We start from the raw sequence: 25,073 nt of genomic DNA on the forward strand, positions 1-25,073 counted from the left end.
GATCTGGGTGATGCCCTCAGCACCTCCTTCAATACTTTCTGCTCAAACATTTCTGGTTTTAGGGGACTATTTTAAAGCTTTCCAAAACCACACAGAAGTTCCTTTCACTTCAGAAGTCAGGCCAAGAAAATTCATGGCAATAAAGTACTCTAGTAAGAAGATGACTATCACTTCATTTATCCTAAACAATGGAACCAGGGGGAGAAAAACTTCCATGACTGGTGATTAAATAATCCCTTCAAACCCTTAGGATTATTTCAGCACAGAACTAGCTCAGACTTGGGACAGAAACTGTGTAATTGCTAAATCTCTTCATCTGCAAGTCCCCCAAAGCACAAGAACCTCCCAAGAGAGGATCCAGGAGTAGATGAGGCTGGCCAGGAGAGACCTTGCAAAATCATATGGACAGAGATGTGCAGACAAAGCCAAACATTCCTGGATTTTTTCATTTTCTGAAAAGGAAAACTGAACATTTCTGTAGAGACTTGTTAAACTTACACACTGCCTGGAGACCTTTTTCCCATGACAAAATTTCTACCCCAGGTTGACCGATGATTTTGCATCTAGTCCCAATGTATTTTTTAAATCTGAGCATGAAGTTAATATTTCTGTAAAGCTTCCCAGCAGCTGAATTTAAAGAAAAGAAGGATTTAAATGGGCATTTCTGGGGAGGGTGGGTCCCAGCCATGCTAATGAACAAAACAACTAACATCTGACTATTGTGCGAGTGCCAGAAAGACACTGTGCCCACTTCTGCTCTGCTTACATTCAACAGTCAGCTTTGCAGACCCTTCTTTGGATATTTATATTAGCCTTGCTGCAGGTCATGCAATTGACAAGTTTCTTCCAAATTAAAAAAATACAACTTCCAGATAGTTTCTCTAATTTGGGTAATTCAATTTCCATTTTTCCTAATATCTTGCCATGCAGGATAGCCTGCTTTTCTTTCAGGAGGGCGCTACTTCAACTACTTTTCAACATCTAGAAAACACAAACTGACACTCATTTCCTCTAAAATGTAGTTTTCTCAGCAGAAATTCTTTCTCCTACTCTCAGTTCACAACACAAAGTATCAGTACGTAGATGCTAAATAAATATGCAGATTAATTTGCCTAAATTTGGTACTTGTCACTATCTAGAGTGGTCTGAATAACTGTCAAAGAACTCCAAAGCAACTTGAGATGAGCCAATACAACTTTAGATAATTCTTCAACCACCTCCCCATTCCAGCAACGAACAAACCCACCATCAAAATCAAAAGAGAAAATGTCCATGGAGAAAAAAGGTGTCATAGAATGTCACAAAGCTCTCCAGCTGTATATGCATCCATAATTCATTTGTTACTAATTCAGAGCAAGGAAAACCTTCCTTAATTTGGGGTTTATGTTCTGCTTCAAAAGGGCTCAAATGCTCTGATGAGCCACCAGTGCAACAGCAATAAAGACAAGTGCCATCCCAGCTCCTAAACTGTTCTCCTTGCCTGAAGATGGACAGATTTGATCCTTCCATGAGATTTCCTTGCAGAACTCACCGTGACAAATTCTGGGTATTTCCTTGTGGGACCAACAACAACATGGTCAAACAGCCATTTCTGCAGGACTGAAGGGGTAAGGCAGAACTTCCTCCAGACACAGAGCACTGCACTGAGCTGACAGCACCCAGACCTGCCACCTTCAGCACCCTAAGAGGGCTGGAGTCTCTCTTGGGGTGCAGCCACCAACCTGTGGCAGCTTCTCATGTTCTCCTTACAGACTTTGCTCTTTGGGGCTCACCCATGTCAGCAGAAAGACCACCACTGCTACTGCTGTAGCCCAGCCACAGACAGGCTATTTCACAATAAATGACCTTGTGAAAGAACTATTCTGCCTCCAGAAGCTACGCTGGGCAAATCCTTCCATCCTCCAAAAAAGGAAACACACCTACTGTTGAGAGCAGAAAGCCAGATCTTGGGAACAGAGGGAAACCTGTCCCTCTGGGTTTGATCTCCAGGGAGAGGCAGGCTGTGGAGCTGCTCACACAGCTGAGAGAGAGTGAAAACCAGCCCTGGGGAAAACACTCAGCCAAGAGAATAATCAACCAGAGGGGCAGAACCTCTTCAAACAACCAAACCTGTGTGAACATGACTGAACCAGTCCTGCCCAGCACACCAGCAGCAAGGCACGGGGAGCCAAGAGCACAGAAGGCATCGAGAGCAGCAGGGTCCTCTCCAAGGTGCATATCAAAAGTAATGTTAACCATCAGCTTAATAAAATGCTTAGCAGATGCAGGTCAGGCTTAAGTCCCTGTGCAGTTTTACCATCTCAGATGTTAGGAGGTGTTTCTATCTATGCACTGTTTTGTTGTACATGGACATATGTTCTGGAGAGCCAGGATAAAGAACTCCACTGCTGTACACGCACTCCCCGTACAGAAAAGAGGACAAACAACACACAAATACAGTCTAGTATTCATTATAACATTTTTTTTTCTCAGAAATAATCTTTTTTATAGCAACCCAGGTTTATCTCCACTAGTAATCAATCCTAACAGTGCAGTTCTACAGACAAAAATATGTAACTTCTGAGTTTTCCTTCATGCAACTGCACCTGCACTACTATTTCTTTACTGACTTTTTTTTCTCCTCAAGGTGCCACATAAATGACCACCAACATGAAATAACTTCCAAACCAGCTGGGTGCTCAGTTTGAACCAGAAATCTGCATCTAAGTAACATGATTCCCAGGAATGCCAAACATTGATTAGGGTTGTTTGGAAATGCATTACTTCAAGCTGGGCAGCAAACAGGGGGTGGTTTTCCAATCCCCTACACTTGGACTAGGGGATTTAGATGGTAGGCTGGATTCTACCACCTAAAGCACTACCAAAACTTACAAGGAGAGTAAAGGAACACAAGTAGGAGTGGGAAAAAGGAGGCATCTTACCTTTTTCATTGCTATAGAATATGGAGATGATTTTATGCCTGGGTTTCCTCTCTTCTGGGACAGAGGGCAGGGGTTTAAAGCTGTTGTTGGTCACCAGCTGGTCTTTGCCCCCTGCACTGAAGATAGCGCTGCTCATCCGGACGGGAGGGGCGGGGGGCTTGTCTTCCAGTTCTCCGTTGTCAGACATGGTTCTCAATAGCTAGGGGAAGCCCTGGGAGAGAAAAAAGTGTGATCTGAACACAGGAAAAGAGCATGGAGTACATGAAGGTACCATTCCTTCTGCTGGCAGAGGGGAAGGAGGCGTGAATTCAGCTCTGAGGAACGCAGACACTGCCGCCTCCACCAAAGGAAGCAAATCCCTTCCTCATTCCCACTTCTGGGCCACCCATTCATTTGTGCCAGCAGCAGCATTTGTGGGATGGAGTGACAAACATTTCCAGTGATAAAAGCAATCCAGACCAGATGAACAATTCCCAGATCTGTTTCTCTGTTCACACAAAGGGCTTAAGTACAACATCCTTTGGGGGTAGCTCTAGTCTAAAAAGCTTCACGCTCTAGTACCAAACAGCTTTAAAAGCCTTAGATGCTTTCCTTCTTGTCATTTATCAGACAAGACCTTGGGGACAAAGGAACAGCTTATGTCTGTAAGCCATTATTCATCACACTACCCACATTAAGTCGCACTCAAAACATCTCTACCCAAAGCACACTGCCTACATTAAAGAGCTCAGCGCTGAGATCCACAGGATCCTCTTCTGAATGAGGCTTGCGTTGCTTCCCCACTTGCTGCCAAACTTTCTCCACTTGCAGAAAATAACATATAAGATCACCACAATCCTCTTTGAATCCTCAACAAAAACATGAGTGAAAACAGGGACAAACAGCTGCTAGAGCTGCAACCACAGCACAATAAAACATCTACGTGACACATTCCCCATTCAGAAAGATCTCTGATAGCATTTCCTCCCTCCTTGTAGTATTTCAGGGATTTTTTTTCTGATCACCAGGAAACAGGCAGCCTCTCTGCTACAGAGTAAAGAGCACAAAGAAAGATGTACAGAAAATACTTCTCAATGATAGGTAACAAACAGTAACAAACATACCCTCAATTGATCTGTTTACTCAAATGACAAGCTACCTCTTTGGGACAGGAGCCAACACATCTTTGTGTTGACTTCCTTCTCCTCTCACAACAGTTGGAGAGGGAAATGGGAATTTCATTGGGAAATGAATGGCCTCCTGGTGCCCACCAGCTTCCCATCTCAAGGCATGACTCAGTGTCATTCACAAGAGCCACAGCAAGGCAGTGCCATCCCCTCTCAATTACTGTGCTCCCAACAACACAACACCTGCATCCTGCCCAGCAGCAGAACTAAAACAACATGGGCTGTCATCCCCTGGCATTTCACAGCGTGGCTGAATGCTGCCAAATCCCAGCAGAGAGACACAAGTCAGGCCAGCAGCCTGGACTGGAGCAGCACTCTGGTTTATGTTGTGAAGCTCGAGGAGATTAACATTAATTACCCCCATAAATGACCACGAAAGAACGTAATTTCTGGAATAAATCATCAGAGGCACAAGCAGCACAATGTTCTGGCAGAGCAGTAGAAACTGGACATGTACTGGTTGCTCCAGGACTTGGAGGCCAGGAGGAAGAGCACTCCAAGCTGTGCAGCACCCACCTACACAGCCCTGCCTTGGAGCCCTTCTCTGCTGATGGAATTACAAACAGACCTGCCACCTGAACGTGGCTGCAGGGATGCAGCTGTGAATCAGGCACTGATTTCCCAACACTCTTCCAAATCCACTTACTGGTTGCTCTTTCAGGTGTTGCAAGTTATCTGCAAGATTGTCCCCTTGTGGGACAAAAATTAAGTATCCTACAACCCAACAGCAGGCCTGAGCAGCCAACCCATGGGGATTTTAATTCCAAAAGCTTCCCTTACAAGACACTGCAGCAAGGACATGCCACCCATTTGAGATGTATAAATCAAATAAGGTATTTGCTTTATAAAAATGCATATATACAATAGATTCACCGAATCAAACTGATATATTGATATATATGTATATATTCCTATACATATATATTTATATATACAGATATAAACTGAAGTCAAGTTTGGAGTGATGGTAATACAGGGAACCATAAAGTATGTCCCTTCTGTTAATCAAACCTCAGAAAAGAGGTGGATATAGGATCCTTAGGTATCCAAATGGGGACAGGTAAAACAAACAAAAAAATTCTTCTTTGCAACAAATGCAATCAGACAGCCAAATAAACCACAGCAGGTAAATAAGTGCACCACATAACTTGAATGTCAAAATGGTACACTGGGCAAAGAAAACAACACCATGAGTGGCCTTTTGTATTTTTCTAAAGCAAACCCTATTATTTCCTCCATCTGTGCAGTTTTGCTAACTGTCTGATAAGAGCAAGAGCAGGATGTAAGGATAAACAATTCACCTGCATCTGAAACTGGACAATAACAGACTTGGGATTCCAAACTCACAGTAATTCCGCACACACTCCCTTAGAGAGGCCAGTCACTAAATTAACAACACTGCCATATGGTATTCAGGCTACAAATTTTTTAAAAATTAAAAAAAAAAAAAAAACCACACACCAAAAAACCCAGTCAACTGCACTTCTGCTGATGTAATTTTAAAATAAAATTCTCACTCTAGTAAAAATCCTTCATTTTCAGTGACAAGCAGCTCACATACTCAGTCTTGATCCAAAACAAATTATTCCTTACTATCTTGTGTGCTCAACAGAAGAGACTGTGAAGTAACAAGCTGGAAGCAAGGATATGGAAATCTAAATCTATTTCGGGAGAAAATCTGTGCTTCAAGGAACTGGTGTAGTGCATGTGAGCAGAACCCTGAGAGCTGCAGCTCTGATCAGCTGCTGACTGTTCCAAGCACTCACACAGATCCTTGACCTCGCTCAAAGTACAGCCCAGGAGCTCCACAGCAGGAAAACAACCTGTGGGGCTGGTGGAGCAAACTGGAGTGACAGAAAGAGCTCAGGCACCAGCTTCCCACCTCAAGGACTGGCTCCAGCACCAAAACCCTTCCAGCTCACTAACTCTGTGGTCTAGGAAAACCTCAGCTTCAAGGAAAAATTTAAACTGTGATTTACTTAACAAGACACGGTAGAATTTCTGAGCGGCCATTTCAAAGATCATTAATAAAATAAAGTGCTAAATTCAAACCCAGTTTGCACAAAGGCCCATTTCAAAGCTTTGAATTCATCATTTAAATAAATTACAACAGATCCACTCATGCCAAGCATGTCATGAAGCACAGTTCTGATTCTTCACTCATCATGGGAAGTGAAAAATCAGTAATTTTGTCCAGGTTCAAATCCAAATAGACCTCTTCCTTCTGCACTCAGCTGAAGAAGAGAGCAGTTCCCCTCTCCTTTTTCCTTATCCTGCTTTCATCATGCAAGGAAAGTTTCCACTTTCCACGGTGTCAGGAAGTATTTGGAAATGGCTACAGAGGTTTGGCATTATGGGCAACGCCTGGAGCAGAGATTGAAAAATGGAAAAAAAAAAAATTTTAAAGAGTGCAAATACCCCCCCCTCCAAGCCTCCAAAGAGGAGAAGGAGCCTGTTCATATCACAGCAGCCAGACGGAATCACTCCTGGCCTGCATCCTCCCATCACCCACGTGCCTGCCCTGGTGATTTGCAGGGAATTGCAAAGACATGGGGAATTTTTTTCCAGTGCCTGCCTGGAATCTGTAATTCAGCAAAGGGGGTGTCAGGCTCGTATTTCTCTGACACAATCAGACAACACGAGTAATGGTGGGTTTTTTAGCTTGGCTGAAAGACATCTACTAAAATAGTTAACCTGAATTTGAGCAACCTCACAAAAGTATGCTAAAGGTAACACATGGAAGAGGGATTCACTTTCATCTTTGCCAGTGAAGGAAATACCAGTAATAATAATAATGTATTCAAGCACATCAGCAGCTCTCTCACAATCACTACTCACACTACATTTACTACAAGAACTAGAAAGCAATGGATTGAACCACAGAGACGAGCTGAGAAGCTGCAAATAACACTTAACTACAGCCTTCAGACAGACACAGTCCCACCACAGGACACAACTGCAGCCCTTTACACTCCCAAAAAGACAGACAAAAAAAAAGCTAAAAGATTTTCTCCCCACACTTCTGCTGCTTAACCCACAAAACACATTCACAGGTGCCAGTGCTGGTGACCACAGGGCTCTGATTCTCAGTCCCCAGCCCCAGTACATGACACTCCTCCCTCCTTTTGACAAAGGTTTCTTGCTCTGCACTGAAGCAGTGAAAACTAAGTGATCTCTCCATCCTACACAGCCAAAGAACATATGTGCTCTTCTACAGAGGCAGCAGTGAGCAACCAGCAGGGTTTGGAGACCACCAGAGCTTGGAGACCTGGTACCAGGTTCCTCACAACTGCAACTCCTCTCTCCCATCAAATAATTTAGCTTGGAAATGATCTGTCAGATCCTCGAGTCCAACAGTTAACTCAGCACCACTAACCTTTCCAGCTTTGCCCAGAGAGGCTGAGGCAAGACAAGCACAGAGAGCTCCTTGTGTGGTTTAACCCACCTCCCGTCCCTCCCAGCCCCTGAAGGGACCTGCCCACCACCTTCACATGCGCCAAGTTTCATTTTTACAATCTACATCCTGCTGCTCACTGTCTTTCCTCTTTTGGGGATGGAAAAGGCCCAAAAGTCCATGGTCATGGCCAGGTCACAGGAGAGAGACAGGTTCCTGTCACTGCCCCTGGTGGGAAAACACCCAGAGAAACGTAACCCTGCCAGTGAGTAAAAGCTGAAGTGAGGCTTGGGCAGTGCTTTCAGAAAGCTGACAAACACACACTGCTGCAGCACGTCAGAATGCTTTGGCTTTGGCTTGCCCTTTTTTGTTGTTTGTCCCCCCGCCCCAGTTCCCCTTGTGTGTGCATAAAGCTGGGCTGCTTCCTGAAGGACTTCCTAAGCACTGCCCTTGTGCCAGCCCCAGCTCCCTCGTGACAGGGATGGAGCCTGACACGCACTCCCATCCCAGCTGAAGCTCTGTGCTGCTGTTCAGCCCCCCTGATTCTGGAAAAGGACAAACGTTTTTCTTCTCCAACTTGCTTGCAGACAAGGAAAGGAAATAAAAGGAAAATTGAATAAAAGGATGAAAGGAAATAAACAAATTAGAAGCCAATCATTCTGCTATAGTGCACACTCACATTTTCCCTGGAGCACTTGTATTTGAGCAGATTCAGTTTTAAATCCGGATTACAGTGCACACACGTGAACCTTACAAAGCCCTGAGCAGGGGTAGGAAGATGGCACCGTGTGCCAAACCAAACAGCTGCTGTAGAAAGTTCTCACACCACAATGACCTGAATTTGTCTTCTTAAGATGTTCAAATGAACGTATTTGAGCAGTCTAGGCTGCACCTGTATTTCACTGCCTGGGATGCGATACAAGACTACATCAGGCTACTGCTTGGAAAAAGAAACCAAAACAAAACATATCCAGATTAGAGCTGCTTGATAACATGTCCCTAAATTCCTGCTCCTGGCACACAATACTGTGCTTTACATTGCCACTGATCTCTGAGGAGCCAGAGCTGAATCAGTGTAATACATGAAATCTGTCACAGGAGCCTCAGGGAGCTGCAAACTGAACTCAGTTCTTCAGTGCAGGTAAATATTACTCAGCTCATTTACTATCAGCAGCAAAACACAGAAGGAGCAGCACAAACATCACATTTAAGTCCATTTGGCATGACTGACAGAAAAGGAGTAACAAATTTGAGGCTAGTAAGGCATTAAGAAAGAACCACTTTGCTTTTGATATGGCACTACAGCTGCAGGATACTTTGGGGACAACACCTGCAACACTTGGGCCATGCACACAGCTTGAAGGCAATGCAGGAACACTGTCTGTGGCCTGACAGAAAGAACTGAAGAAAAGAGAAGAGGCCAAAAATGAAGGAAGGGCTGCTGGTGGGTGCAGTCCCTGCAGAGGACACCAGGGTTCCACTGCAGCATCTCCAGGCAGCAGCTTCACCACTTCCCCAGGGGCCTCATGGGGCCACTGGCAACACTTGTCACTGCATCCGACACAGCCACAACCAGAGCAGAGGAAAAGAGCAAAGGAGATGTCCGGGAAACAAATCTCCAAGGCAGAAGGTGTCATGTGAAAAAGAGCACAGAGCCATAAGAACAATACAAGAGCTAGGGTGTGATGCTCCAAGGAAAGACTGGCGTGACAAGGCAGATTTAAGATAGTCATGTCCCACTCTTGCTTTATATTATAAAAATCCTTGCTGAAAATGCCTGGAGACTCGTTCCCATCCCCCCCAGGCCTCCAGTGGTTTTGGTAGTTGGCTTAAACACAGCCTCCCCACACCACCGCCTCCTAATACCTGAAAATCACCATACTGGAAGAGAGAAGACTTGATGCCTCATTATTCTGGAAAAGAGGTGCAGTTTTAAAGTGGAGATTGGAGAGCTGCTTACTTCATCAGAGATTCGATTTTCTTAGATCAAACAGATTTTGGAGTCCAAAAGCAGAATGAAAAATCTCCATGGGTATTCTTCTTTTCTCCCTGCCCCCCTCCTTTTTTTTCAAAGGCTCCTGTTGAGCAATAGATTTCCTGTGATTAGCTCACTTAGTGCTGATTATAGCTCACTTCCTCCCAGGGATTAGCAGAAAGCAGCTTTCTGACAAGTTTTTATTCAGATGGTGCTACCTAGCCACAGCTTCCTGCCCCATCACTAACAGCCTCCTAGTTCAGCGGCTCAACAGCTTGAAATTATTTCACTGCTGCAGAAAAATTCACAAAACCAGCACATCTCAGACTGTCTTCTCCATGAAAAACAAAACAAGTCTTTTGGGATGTCTAGCTTTCCAACTTGAAGCATTCGGATCCACAAGATTTATTTAGTCAGATCCAAAAAGGAGTTTTTTGGAACAGAATGAAACTACCTTCAGAGACTGAAAATACTTATCTCATCATTTCAACTGAGAAAACCGTGCAAAAAAAAACCAGCAGAGGCAGACAAAGAATTGCTTTCTTGCAGACTTGGCAAACATAGTCCTAGATCTTCTGCCTGCCAAGAGAGGACTCGTGCAAAAGCACGGACAAGAGTAACTGTGATAGTGGCCAGGAAGAGCCAGCGGGATAATCTGTTCCACCTACGGTTATTGGAAACACCCGCGGATGCTCCAAGGCAGCGCTCGGAGCCATCCCTCCTCTGGAAAAGCAGGTACCAGCTTCCAGGGGATGTGCTGGAACCTCTCCTTCCAGCTTTAGGGGGTCGCAGAAAAGAGGATTTGGTCAATGCCAAACCACACACCCGTGAAAATCAAGTTGTTTTTATTTAGCTTTTCTTTACATGGAGCGTAGAGGAACCTACGCTAACCTAAAATACACCCAACAAGCTCAGATTCCCCAATTTACAACCACAAACAGGCAAGACACTCATCCTTCAAATGATGCAGTTGAGAGAACAGCTGAAAAAAAAAAAAACAGAAATAAAAAATATCTGAGCCAAACCAATTTGTCATTAAGATTTACAAAGGGGACACAGTAACCAAACCAACTACTATGAAGTTTGTAAATAGGTCAGGTCCCTCCTTGCCTCTTCCCTTTACTGCTACAGGTGGCAGAGGAAACACAGAATATTCCCACTCTTAACGAGGGTGTAGGAGAACCTCAGCCTGATTTAGCAAAATCTGACTGGATGATACACAGAAAATACCCAGCTAAATTCTTTCCAATTTGTCTTTTTCCAACCTATTAATTTCCTTAGGATTTTTGCTGAGTCACACAAACAGAAGGAAAACAGCACAAATAACTGCTGTTAATTGCCAAGTGATAAAGAGATTTAGGGGAAAAAAGAAGATAAAAATCACAGTTGAGTAGACAGAATAAAAAAAGCAGAGAGGAAATTATCTTTAGCACAGAAGAAGGAATAGCCAAAACTGTAATAAATGTGCTTATCATGAACTGCATTACACAAGACAAATATCCTATTGAGGAGTATTTGAAAGGGTTCCTAAGGTTTCCTAAAGGAAAATATTCTTCAAACCCATTGCCAAAGTCCATTACAACCTGGAGCAATTATTGACTCCATAAGGCACTGAGCAGATGTGCAAAGTCTTGCACCAAAAATGAGAGACCAGGCTGCAAAAATGTCATTTTTGAAATCAAAAAGGGATCTCAGTCTTTTGGGGAGGCTCCTGACTGAAGAAAATAAACAGTGAAAATCTGAGTTGGCCCAGATGTGCAAGAGTCCTGGTAAAACCCACTAGTAATAGCAAATTTAAGAAAATTAACAATATTTGGCTCACTAAATATTGGGGCCACCTGTAAGCTGTGATTCATCTTCACTTTGTCCCTTGAACCCTGCAGAGCACTCAACGCCCACCCGAGTCATCACTTCTGCTTCATGAAATAAATGTGGCTCTGCTGAACTGTGGTGGCATTTCACCAGCAGCAAACCAGGAACCTCTTCTCTGCTTTATTGCCTCTGAAAGACCTCAAACATCACAGGTGACAGCACCAGATGAGCCTCAGAAGTGACTTCCCAACTGCCTTGATTTCCCATTTCCCCCAAGTTTAGGCAGGAAAACTCACTTTGGAAGGCAGCTGATGGGAGCAGCACACAGAAACAAGCCAGAGGGATGTGCTGATGGACACAAATGCCCGTTCCCACCTTTCTCTGAGGCAGCACAGAGGTCTAAGGAGCATGGTGGAGGAGGAGGAATGAAATCAAGAGGGATCCAAGGGATCCATTCCACCCTCTGCCGCAGGGCTGGGGAGTTGCTGCCTACCCACCAAATTCCGACCACGCTCCCTTTTATCCAGCCTGCAGCCAGAGTTTTCCTTCAAGGAACCATTGTGCAAAGATGCAGAATGATAACACGTGCTCCAAGGTGTTTGAACCAGCCTGTTCAGTGCTGAACAAGGAAATTATCCTTCTCCTGCCTACTGAAAATCCTGAGTCAACTAAAGGCAGACAAGGCAGCCGGCGGCGGCCGCAGCGCATGCAAATCTGTGAGTCAGGGTGTTTGTGCTTACTCATATTTCACCACCCAGCAGACACTTTTCAGCCTTTATTTTTATAGCTGAGGTTTTCTAAAGATCAAAGGAAAATAGGGAAAGGGGCAAGTATGGAAAGTTTACAAGAAAATTAAAAAAAAAAAAAAAAGGTCTGCATCTCATCGTTGAGATTCTCTCTTAATTAAAGCTGACATTTACAGGCAGGGAGGGACCACACATTCCAGAGCAAAAGTTATTTGACTAAAGGCTGCCCTGCACGAGACACCTGTACAGCTTGGTGCATTTCTGTGTTTATAAGAGCATTTCCAGCTCTTTAACCTGGAGATTCACCATGCAGCAGAGCTCTAAAAACCTCAGGCTGCTGGCAAAGTGCCAAAGGGTCACCAGTAACACCAACACAGAACAAAAGCGCTTTGTTTTTTGTTTTTTTTTTTTAACCTCCAGAAATATTATTGGGCAATGGTAAGACAAGGCCATGGCTTCCCCATCCAGATTAGAGGTAACTGGAAAAAGAAGAGGTAACATGAAGTGTTTATGAGGGTGGCAGAACCAGAAACAATCCAAGGTTAAGGGATCCAGCACTCCCCCATCACACTGGTAGAGCTCTCAAATGTCAGCTAAGGGAAAAAGGAATAATAAGGGAGAAGACAAAGGGGAAAGATGAAACATCTCCCTCCAGAAGAGCTCTCTTTTTCACAGGCACTCAGAATAGAGCTCTTTGTTTCTCTCTAGTGGCTGCCCAAGGCCTGCTCCAACCACAGTAACCAGTGGATAGTGGGAACTTCAGCTCAGCAGAGCAGTCCTGGGGCCAAACCTTGATTCTTCTTACAGGAGTGCCAACCTGCCACAAAATGCCACAGGGGGAAATCCCAAGGGACACCAGTACAGCTGCTGATCACACAGCCACAGTCCCTGGGACAGGTTCACCAGTTTGCTGAAACCCCCACAAGACACAAGCTCAAGATGCTTCCTTTCTCATATCACACTGGACACAAACCCTGCAGAGAGAGAGCAAAGGCTTCAACAAATCAAAGACAGGAGATGAAAATACCAAAAGCACTTGAGCATGGCAAAAACAAGCCACTCCAGAGATGGCTCTGGTGGACACAGATTATTTCCCAAGTGTATTCCAGCAGCACCACACAGAAACTAGAGACCATTTCTCCTGGGAGAGCTATATTCCATTTGTGTCACAACAGACTACACTGACTTCTTCACACATGGAAACTCCTACAGGACTAGGGTTCCCTGCAGCATCCCATTCCTGCACCAGGAAGTTCACTGCTGATAGCTGGGAAAGCTGTTTGTGGAAGGGACCATAAAGCTCAGCTCATTCTATCCCCACCATGGGCAGGGACACCTTCCACTATCCCAGGTTGCTCCAAGCCCTGTCCAACCTGGCCTTGGACACTTCCAGGGATGGGGCAGCCACAGCTTCTCTGGGCAGCCTGTGCCAGGGCCTCACCACCCTCCCACGGAAGAACTTCTTCCCAATATCCCATCTAAACCTCTCCTCTTTTATTCTAAAACCATTCCCTGCTGCACTGTGTAAAAAGCCTCGCCCCCTTTTTTATAATCCCCCTTTGGACACTGGAGGGTCTCCCCTGGAGCCTCCTCTGGGCTGGAGACCCCCTGCTCTCCCAGCCTGTGTCCAGAGCAGAGAAGCTCCAGCTCCTTGGAGCATCTCCGCAGTCTCCTCTGGACTTACTTTAACAGGTCCATGTTTCTTCTGCTGAGGACTCCAGAGCGGGATGCATTATTCCCAGTGGGATCTTTTCATTAAATAAGAATGCAACACACTCAGGAAGGATCACCCCAATATTTCCCTGCCAACAGCAGCTCAGGAAGAAATCAGATCTTAGCAAAATACTCTCAGAGCTTGGAACCACGCTCACACTTGTGCCACAGCATCTGCACAGGCGTGTCAGGACTGTCACATCTTCCTTACACTGGTGAGGTTTGAAGTTTTACAGATTTTATACAAGGACACAATCCCTTATTTTGTTTTTTCTTGGCATGTTTGAGTCTATTAGGAGAGGTGAAGTACCTAGATGAGGTATCCAACCGATTCTGCAGCCAGCGCACAGCACCCCAGGCAACTCCCTCCCCATTATTTCAAGACAAAATAAACAGCACAAAAAGTACAAAGCACAGCTGCCACAAATTCAAATTATCCTGAATACTCAGATACAAATCTGAACACTAGACCTGGATTCCTCAACAGAAAAACTAAATCCTGTAATAATGTTTTCCTTAAAAAAGGGGGAAATGAGCAAGGCAGAGGTGCTCTGGAAATCACTCGTTGCAGTTCACACCCCAGTGCTCCTGTTGTGGCACTGACAGAGTTTTCCTTGTGTGCTCTTACAGATTTTCTGCTTTAAAATTACTTGCACACATATAAGCAACACATTCACTTAATTTGCTTAATGCAGCAAATTCCCTGAAGTTTGGGGTAATGTTCTTGTATGCTTTCAGGGAGCCAGAGCACTCATTTCGACACTGGAAATAACAATTTCTACTTAAAATGCTGGCTGCCAGAATGAGTTTTTAAACTAACTTTCTGATTTTTCTTTTTTAAGTAATTCCTTGCAAAACTACCTCTCTCCCTCTTCTTGCCCATAAACAGGTTTTTATCTGAAGTGCCAGAAAAACCAAATCCAAACCAACTAGAACTGTACACAGGCTACACAACAAAATATATTAAACAGCCAGAAAAAAAAATGAAGCTATATCATAATTCAATATATATAAATAATTCTTATGCTGATGTGGAAATTGATTTTTACCAAGCCTACAGGACAAGTACAGGAGCCAGTAAGTAGGGAAAAAATATGAAAAGCCCCAAGATTTGTGTTAATATGACTACCTCATACGCTGCTTACAATTTGCAAATCAAATGTCTGATAAAAATGCCCCAAACATAGATATTTTAAAAAATGTACAATGCTTTAAACACCAATTGTGAGTGGTTAAACAAATTGAATTTTCAAAGTGATTTAATACATCCCACCATTATTAGTACACTTTGAGGGAGTTACAAGCCATGGCTGTTTATATAGGATGCAGTAGCACCACAGCCACAAAAATTTATTGTACAGCTCAAGAATGAAATACTTTAAAAAATAAAAATACAAAATAAAGAACAGTTACCACTTGAATAGACAGAAGGCCTGCGAAAACTACAACCAGGCAGGATAACCAGCACCCTGGGATGCTGAAGAGCTTCCAAAGGAAGCTGCCAAGTTAAAATAATATTGAAACAGTTGACAAAACATAATATTGCACTCAGAAAGCTGTAAAAGACTGGGAAAAACCTACTTATATTGTTGTACAAATTCTGAGTTTAACACATAAGCATAGGTAACTGTGCCTGTTCATTAAACAGTGAATGGCATTCCTGTAGGCAGAATTAGAAGATTTCAGTGAAATATGACAGAGCAGGAGTAAAGCTCCAGAAAATGCACTTTCACGAGGCTCAGGCATTTACACACCAAAAGAATGCAGCTCTCAGATCTTGCTCTACCTTTTTATCTTGCCCCAATAACAGCTGTGCAATTCTAGAGCAAATGAAGATGTTTGTGAGGGTGAGACTGAGCTCATATAAAACAGACCACCAAGACCAATGTCTGACAGCCACAGAACACAAATTCATTGACAACACGGAGGTGTCTGTCCATGATGTCCTCACACAGACACCACCCCAATTCCAAATTAGAGCTATTTATTTTAATAGAAATAAGAGAGATGGCACTTATCTGAGGGGTCAAATTCCACTGTAAGGGATGCATGATGATAATTATGGAAAAAACATCAGACATCACAGCACTGCCTTCACCTCCAGCCTCACTGAGCCCTCATCACAGGAAGGTGAGGGGAGGCAGCACTAATAATCCATTCCTTCAGCCAGAAGAATACAAACAGCAGCCCAAGCAAATCCTGAGCCACATCCCAGCTCCAAAAATCCATTTAACAGTCCTCCCACTAAGCTGGTACCCATCACAATGACACTGCAGTCACCACATGGGGCAACTCACTTCACCCAGCACAACAATCTGATGCCTCCCAAATCTTCCTCTTTTTAATTCACAATACCAGTACCTGCTACCAGCAAGGGTGAACACAGAAACAAAGGCATAAAACACTTTTGCTGCAACAAATGAGCATGGAAGGCTTACACTTTGTGTGTTTATGAAAATCCAAATGCATGTATTTTTTAATTTAAAAAAACATTATTCTCTTCATACATTTTATTGTAACTATGGAAGAAGGCCATACCTTTAGAAGTGGTCAGCTTTCCAAGAGTTTGTTATCTAAAGGAAAATTTTCTCAGGTCCTTTCAATTGTTAAAAGAACAGGAAGCAAATTTCAGTAAGCCATTTCAATAGAGTAAAACAGGAGATAAAGATCTCTATTAAACTTGGCAGCAAAGATAGAGCCCACAGAGTATCAGTCTGAGCAGTCCCTTGCCACCAGCCTGTCCCCTTGTGCTCACTGGGAAATGGCCCATCATCAGCTACCAGCTGTGACTGTCCCATCCCTGGAAGTGTCCAAGGCCAGGTTGGACAGGGATGGGAGCAACATGGGACAGTGGGAGGTGTCCCTGCACGTGGCAGGAGGTGGGACTGGATGGGCTTTAAGGTCCCTTCCAACTCAAACCATCCTAGGATTCTACAACCAGGTACGTGTGAGAGCAGAGGCAGCGAGTGAGAAACCAAAAGAAAGCACTGATGGCATCCTCATCTCATTTAGGAATAAATGTCATGACCAAAAGAAAGGGACAATAAAGACCTCAAGTGCTGAGGATTACTGACAAATTATTTGACAAAACCTTTCAGGGTTGGGCAGCAAAAGCTGCTTCAGTAGTGCAGGATACATGGTCACTCTTGTTAAGCAGAGCAGCATGGAATGAAGTCACATTTACTTCAAATCTTGACCAAGATACTCAAAACAAAGATTTCTCCAGTTCAGATGTGTTTAAATTTAGAAAGCTGCATCTCACTTGGTCCATGGGCTTCAGAAGTGCTGAGGAAGTAAAGTGCATCCACCATCAGTCTCTCAGCCAAGCACAAGCAGACATAAAGGTGCTGCCAAAGACTTACAGCCAAAGATCCTCAATCCCAGAGCAAGAAAGATCTCCAAGGAGCCCTGCCCAAAGTGTTACAAAAACTCAAGTTATATAAAACTCAGTGCCAATCATGTGTCTGACAAGTATCTCTTAGCAGCAATGAGGGAATGAGAAAAAAGTAATTTAAATCCTGATGGTGTTCATAAAATTTTTGTTTTGCAGGAGTAACAGTCATCACTACCATGAATTAAACTGAATTAAAAATCATTTCATCTCAGTATTTTCACTTATCCTTCATTCTTTCAGTTTATTCCCTAACCCTTCATTCTAATTCTTTTAAGGCACTAAAACTTTATTATATGAGATGTTCCAAGTTTTAGTCGGATTGATGTGGATGTATAGGTTCACCAGAAGTCTTAACTTCTTCCACAGCAAAACTCCATCCAGGTTTACCAAGACTGAGTACATTTCCTTGTGCTGCAAAAAGACTTTCCAGCATGCACACAACAAGCCAAGGAGAATGAGAATTATGCCTCTCAGAAGTAAGATATTTTACAATGGAATAATTTTTAATGAACAAGGAAATAAAAGACATCACAATCACACATTAAAACGCACAGCCCTGCTTGTGAAGAAATCACCCAAACCAGCTCTACTGAACTCTCCTGAATTTTTATTTTTCATTTCCAGCAGCTACCTGGGAAAATAATCTACATCTAAAAATCTCAACACCAATTCCCTCTAAAAATATATATATAAAAATATAAAATCCCTGTAAATAGGCCCAAAAGGGCTGAAAAGCAGTCTTCACAAAAGCAACGAGTCCTCAGCCAACACATACTTTGCTTACTGCGAAATAGCCTCATCCCAAAAATCAGGAGGAGAAACTTGCTTGAACTTCCTGGCTGCAGCAGTCAAGGCTCTCTTTACCACAAAGAATTACTTCCTAAGCTTGGGCACTGGTATCAAAGAGCCTTAGCACGTTGGCATCAGATTAAAATTAACTGTTCTTGCTGCTAAAGAGCTTTGAAAATCCCAGACTCCACTCTTCTCTTTGCTTTTTCCACTTAAGGGGTAGAAGCACAAAATATTTCACACTTGGTGATAATGCCCCAGCTCTGACAAATCAAAGATTTCACATAATTTATTTTTATAGTAGTGACAGCTAGCACTTCACACTTTGAAAATAAAAAGCTGTTTCAAAGCCAAAAATCATTTAACAACATTAGGGATCTATTTGCTACACCACAGAAAATGATGGCGGTATTCTGTGAGATCCTGTTCATTTTGGTGTGTTTGATCTGAAGCAGCATTCCCAAAAGCTCAGCAAACACGTGAAAAAGGCAGGAGGAGCAGAAAGCCAGAAACACTCCCAGGTTGTTACAAAGCATTAGCGTCAGATCACTCAGCACCATTCCCAAGCCAAGTTTAACATCAGGGATTCCTTTTCCAGCAGTCAATTCCCTCTGTGGATCCCCACATGCAGGGACTTTGGGATGACTGGAATTACTGGTTTGGGGCCAGGGGATGGCAAAACCCAAACTGTGGCTGGTGCCACTTGCCCAGGTGGCCCCAAGTAACAAATTCATGGTCACGTATTTTTGTTGAAATTAATGCCAGCAGCTGGATTTAACGTCCTGGTAAAATCTCGAGCACTCAGTTTATTTAACACAAGTATAAAATACCAAGTTTACCTTTTAAGTAATGGTTTTGAATTTTAAAAGTTGCTAACTTTGAAACATTAATGTAATTTACTAAACAACTGGTTGTTTTTCACCATAAAGCAGATAATTCACAAGCTGAAGCCCCTGCCAATGAGCTACTTCCACAAGAGTCTGCCCAGCCAGGTCCTGCCTGGAGCCCAAATCCCCAGATCCCTTTAAACAGCCTTTTGCTGCAGACAGGCTTCAGGGAAAGACACTGTCATTCTTCCAGGTTCTCACTTTACTGGAGACTTTTTCAAGAGGAAATGGGTTAAATATTCAAAGGTGACTTTAAAAAGCACCTTCCAGAAGCAGCTTTTTCTTGCTCTTGTCCAGGAGATACCTCTGCTAGCTAAAGCAGTTCTAAAATGACTGTAAATGAAAAACTAATGCAACGTAGAGTAGAAAACATCCAATTTCTAAAATAAACCCCACATTATCAGATAACTCTAATTTTATTCCTTAAAGAAGCTGTGGGAAAGCTGACAGTGGGTACACACTGAGTCAAACATCCAGCACCTAAACAGGAAGCAGAAAACTTTAGGGGGGAAAAAAAAGTAGAAGTTGAACTGGAAAAACTTTTCAGTGTATTTCCATTCCTTACTACACCTGCCAGCTGCCCTCACTCTGATTCACATGATGTTAAATCCCTCCCTTAACACTGAGCACCACTTAAATCACACTGACCACTGCCCCAATATGCTGGCTCCTTCCCACAGCTGCTTCTGTGTCAAATCAAATTACAGAATTAAAAAATAGTTAAACCTGTCTTATCAAAGTAACTCCTTTCAAGATGCAAACCAACTTTTGCAAATTAGCTGAGAGAACAGCCCCGACCTAAAATGCAAATATCACTCAGCTTTGGGCTACACCAACACCAGTGCTGGGCTCAGATTTTTTGGGAAACAATGATCTATCAGTTCCACAAAGCCCCCAGTATTTCCGTGAGTATTAAAAATATTGTATTTCCCTAGTCAAATGGATTCATTCAAACAATTTTAAGCAGCAATACATCATTAGAGACTGAAGTGAAGATTTTTAAAAGAACTTTCAAATTCACAAACAGAAATCAGATATATCCATCTGAGAATTTCAAAATCCACTTGTTTTGCCTGAAGGTAAAGAGCTGCCTCACCAATTTTTGGAGCATTTCAATGTACTGTAACGTTTAGAGAGCATGAAGAATTCCTACTCTGAATTCACAGTGTATCTAATCAAAATTTATCCCAACAGAAAAACTGAAACTCAGTTTTAGGTCATCTTCTTAACACTTACATCCCCTGCCTGTCAGGTGAGACATTTTCAAAGCCTGGTTAATCCCCATTTCCAGCTGAGAAAATAGAAAGAAGCTGAGAAAACATTAAGAATGATCCACTTAAAAAAAACAGCAAGTCAGATAGAGAACAAGAACCAAAACCAGCATTTCCAGCTCTCAGTTGCAGACACTGCCCACTACATCGGTCAAAATACAACCACTGAAGTGTGTATTTTCCCTTTAAAGGAAACAACTTTTAACAGCTTTAGGTCCAATTATGCTCCGAGTTCTCACAAACCCTGAATAGTGAAATAAGCCTGGAACTAAGTGTTGAGCTCCATTTGCACTTCATACCTAGTGGGTCACTAGGACATTTCTTCTCACCTGAAAGTGTCTACTACCTCCTACCACCTGCATTTAAATGCAAATAAGAGCTTTCAAAAGTCTTATCAAGCTCAAGACACAGGAAAGCACAGCACGATAAGAATCCTGAGGCCTCCAGGGAACACTGAGGAGTTTCCTTGCTAAAAGGAACCAGTGCCCTGCCCAAGGGCTTCTCGTCCTTTGCCCCCAGGTGAGCACTCTGGACTCCTCTCTTCCCCACCTCCTCCTGGGAGCTGGCAGGAGATGCTGCCTCCTCCACGGTGCCTTCCTGGCACTGCCCTTGCCAAGAGGCAGCACCAATCCAGCTCGGCATTAATTGGACTTTCATCTTTCCTGGGAGCCAGCCTGGCAGCTCAGCCTGGCACCCAGCTGACTGGTTATCTCTGGGAGGGCACGTAGCAACCTCGGCAGTGGCAACCAGGTTCAAGGCACCTGCAAAGGTTCAGTCCCTGGCACTGCCAGGGCTGGCACAAAAACCTCTCCGAGAGGACACCGTGCCCTCCAAGCCCAGGGCCAGACAGTCACATTTCATTCAGATTTATGGAAACTGCATGGACATTGAAAATGGAGCATGGTACAGCCTTGCTGAATTGATCCCAGCCCCAGGATCAATGCTTTGATCGTTCTTCCAGGAAAAGAAGGGAAAGCTCCACAAGCACCTTACTCCTGCCTCTTCCCAGCTGCCAGCAGTGACCAGGATGAATGTAACCCACGGTGCCTGGCTGCTCCTGTCCCCTCCTTCCCCTTGCTCTCCCCATCACCAGGCCTCTGCTTCCATCTCCCCACGGGTGCCTGGGAGCCCCAGCTCCCTCCCAAAGCTGTGTCCCGGTGTGGGAGGCAGGACTTGGAGCTCTGCTGGTGCTGTCCCTGGGCCGGGCCATCCGGAGCAGCCTCTGTGACTCTCGGGCTTGTTTGCAGAACAAAGAGCTGCTTCACAGACACGGCAGGAACTGTGTGTGTTGTGAGCAACGAGAAAACACTGGCACAAACCTCAGAGCACAGAAACCTCCTCACGCACAAAACTGATAAAAGGAGGAAAAACCCAAACAAAACCAACCCAAGACAGATGGGAGGGCTCTGAAGCAGAAGTATCTTACTAATAACACACAGACCTACACTGGGGTCCCTACAACTTTTCTTGTCACAAGAACAAAACCTGCAGCATCAACCAATACCCTTAATTATGAAGTCATTTTGAAACCAAAGGTGCTTGAATAATTTCCCCCTTTAAACACAACCAGAATGTTGACCAACAACAACGCAAGTTTTAAAACTTAGGATTTAAAAAGAGTATTAATTTAAAATGTGCCCAAGACTGGAGCTGCCTTACGTGGCTGAAGCATCCACCCACCTACCCCAGCATCCAGCCCAGAGGAGGAGCACGAGCAGGTGCCTGCAGGAATGAACTCCCACTGTTGGTCAAAGGTCCAAGCTGTATCCCAGCACCAATTTCATCCCAGTAAATCTGCCTCTGACAAGCAGCTGCCCAGCAGAGCACAAGCCTCAGATGCACTGAATAAGCTGTGTGGTGATAAAAAGGGCAAAACAGACAGACAGAGCCAATATTCCACAGTTAACGGCCTGGCATTTTTGTTTTAACAACCACCTCTGTACAAAGACCAGCCAAATTCCATATGCAACTTAGCACAGAAAATCCAAGTTACTCTCCCTCAAGCATTTCTGTTCTGCCCTCCAGAACTGCAATATGCAACCAGTAAACTTTAGAGCGAGGTTTCTCCTGCCTCTAAAATACATTAGCCAGAGCATTTTGTTTAAAGTGCTTTTACTATCTCAAAGATTCTACTCAAAAGTTCATAAAACAATGATTTTGCATTTTTGTATTTCTACTTTCCTTCTAATTCATTTCAGTCTGTATTGACCAACCAGTTCCCTGGTAACATATGCCTTAACCAGCCTCCACAATATCCCTGAAAATATAATTCCTATTGTCTCTAAAATGAACAAACTGAAGCACAAAGTAGCTAATCCCAGTTTTTTTTAAGGAGATACCACCCCAGGACTCACATTATGAGGACACTCCAACTGCAAAGCAAATCCTAGACTCTCTAGAGCGGGCATTGCTTCAAAAACTACCAAAAAAAAAGGCAAAAGCTGAGAAAGACAGAAACGATGAAAACTTCACAATGTAACATGTTTGAATTGCACCTAACACTGCTACAACTGCAGGACTTCCAAAGCAATGTTTGTATTACATATCCAGACATCACTGGCCATAGGGCAGCTCGTGAACTGGTTTATTTTGGCTATAGCAAAGCACAGCCTTGCTCCTCGAAAGCAGCTGATGAACTCTCTGCTCCAAAATCAGCCTTTGGGCACTTGCCACACGGACCAGGCTACATGCAGCTTTATTCTCCTCGCTCCCCACTGCCATTAACCTACTAAGAATACATTTTGATCAGATATTGGCAAGAAATTCTTCCCTGTGTGGGTGCTGAGGCCCTGGCACAGGGTGCCCAGAGAAGCTGTGGCTGCTCCATCCCTGGAAGTGTCCATGGCCAGGTTGGACAGGGCTTGGAGCAGCCTGCAAGGTGCAGGTGTCCCTGCCCATGTCAGGGATTGGGACTGGATGGGCTTTAAGGTCCCTTCCAACACCAACCATGCTGCGTTTCTGTGATTCTAACCCATCCTGCTTGGCTTTCAGGGGATAAACACAAGAATCAGCCGCGGACACAAGGCAGAAACGCAGGCAGCTGTAAAACCCGGCGGGCGCGGAGCCCCCGGAGCAGCAGCAGCAGCAGCAGCAGCAGCAGCAGCAGCTCTTCCCGGCGATGGACGGACGTGGGCCCGCCAACACCCGGGGCCGGCGGGCTCTGACAGCCCGCGGGGCCCGCAGCGCGGCTTTCCCGCACCAGCTCCCAGCGGGGCCACCCAAGCCGCGCTGCCCCCGCCGTCACCGGGGCTCGCCCGCTGCCCGCAGCGCCCGGCGCGGCGCTCCCGGCAGCAGCGGAGGCCGAGGCGGGGCCGCCGGGGCCCGCAGGAAGCGGGGCCGAGCGGCGGGGCCGCGGCCGGGGCGGGCAGCGGGGCCGGGCCGGAGGGAGCGGCGGGGCAGCGAGCGAAGGAGCGAGGGGCGACCCACGGCCCGGGGGCGCCCGCCGCAGGCCCGGCCCGGCCGGGGCCGCACAAAGGGGGGGGGGGGGGGGGCGCGGCCGGCAGATGTGAGCGGACTCACCGGGTGGGGCGGCGCCGCCGCCTCGGCGGACGGACGGAGGGACGGACGGAGCGGGGCTGAGCGGGGCGGCGGCGGGACCGGTAGCCGGCGGGGCGGCGGCGGGGCCGGAGGGGAAGCGGAACCGCCGCGCGTGGCCACAGCCCGCGGGGGCGGGGGCGGGGCGGAGCATTGCCGCGGGGGCACCGCCCGCCGCGCGCCGGAAGTGTGTCACCGCGGGGCATGACGGGAGTTGTAGTCCACTCCTTCCTGTGGGGAATGTCTTTTACACCTATAAACTATATCTAGTATTGATGGTTCTTTATTTATAAATATATATATATATAGGTTCTTTATATCTATATATATTTTTTAATATATAAAAATGTTATATTGATGGTTCTTTATATCTATCTATATATAGGTTCTTTATATCTATATACATTTTTAATATATAAAAAATGTTATATTTCTCTGGACCAGGGTCAGAGAAAAATAAGAGAGCCTGACAGCATTTAAAAATTAATTTTATATATATATAGTACACATGAATAATATTTATATGACGTGTTTTATAATAAATGTTATATATAGCATATTTATCATGTGTGGTACAATCATTTATATTGTATCTATAAAATACATATATTTAATGTATAGATGTGATATAATATACCATACATCTTGTATATAATTCATGCTATGCATAATGTATTACATATAATAAATGTTGTAACATTTATTATATAATACGTCTAAAATATAAATAGCATTTATTATGTCATATGTAATAGATATTGTTTTATTATATATGTTAAATATAAATTATATGTCTAACATTTCTCTTTTTCTAGGCTGTTTGGATCTCTTCTTTTTCTCTGGCTGTGGACAACAACCACCTGCAGGGGGAAAAGTCCACCACCCTAAAAAATCCAGCATCCATCTAAAGTGCCTTCAGTAGGAGCCAGCTGGGAAAGCAGTGCCCTCAAGGCTTCTCCCCCAAAACTCCCGTGCTCCATTTCATCTTCCATGATTTCTCCAAGCTTCCACCTGCCCCGGGGGCTGGATCTCAGCTCCGTGTGCCCAGGTGTGAAGCAACATTTGATTTTTCCTGGTGGAAGGAGCAGGACACCCACCAGCAGCTCCCCTTCCCCAGGCACAGCTTTTTAGGAGGGTTTTTTGGGGATTTTTTTTTTTTTTTTTTTTTTGTTATACCCATTTCTTTGTGATTCAGAAAGCCTCAATTCCCAACACAGCCTTTAATGCCCCATCCCCTTTTCTTTCCCTGCTCTGATTCAGTCCTTACACATATTTAGGATGGGGATGTTTGTGTCCAACCCTTGTGGCGGTGTTTTCTTGCCAAGAACTCCTGAACACCTCATTCCTGTCTCCAAAAGTGCCAGAATTCTTGCACAGGACTTACAGCTCCACCTCTGATTTCTGAGATCCCTCTGGGGCTGGCACTCGGCTCCTCCTGCATGGCACACCTGCTAAATTCTGTGCTGCCTTA

General features: G+C 44.5%; 1 protein-coding gene across 4 annotated transcripts in view; it reads right to left on the bottom strand.

The window, feature by feature from the left end:
* PAK2 (p21 (RAC1) activated kinase 2) overlaps positions 1-23,699 on the bottom strand; it is a 43,170-nt gene extending 19,471 nt beyond the window's left edge. For 2 of the 4 annotated variants that reach the window (XM_053952213.1, XM_053952210.1), the window contains exons 1-2: positions 23,588-23,699; positions 2,922-3,132 (exon numbers count right to left, since the gene is read on the bottom strand). In XM_053952213.1, the coding sequence (XP_053808188.1) occupies positions 2,922-3,108 (187 nt within the window). In that variant the 5' untranslated portion in view covers positions 3,109-3,132; positions 23,588-23,699. Of the gene's footprint in view, positions 1-2,921; positions 3,133-21,056; positions 21,077-23,014; positions 23,039-23,587 lie in introns of those variants that run through there. The other 2 variants (XM_053952211.1, XM_053952212.1) reach the window with 2 other exon arrangements.
* Positions 23,700-25,073: the final 1,374 nt, after the last annotated feature.

The sequence above is a fragment of the Vidua chalybeata genome, chromosome 10 (assembly GCF_026979565.1).
Source record: "Vidua chalybeata isolate OUT-0048 chromosome 10, bVidCha1 merged haplotype, whole genome shotgun sequence".
NCBI classification, from domain to species: Eukaryota; Metazoa; Chordata; class Aves; order Passeriformes; family Viduidae; genus Vidua; species Vidua chalybeata.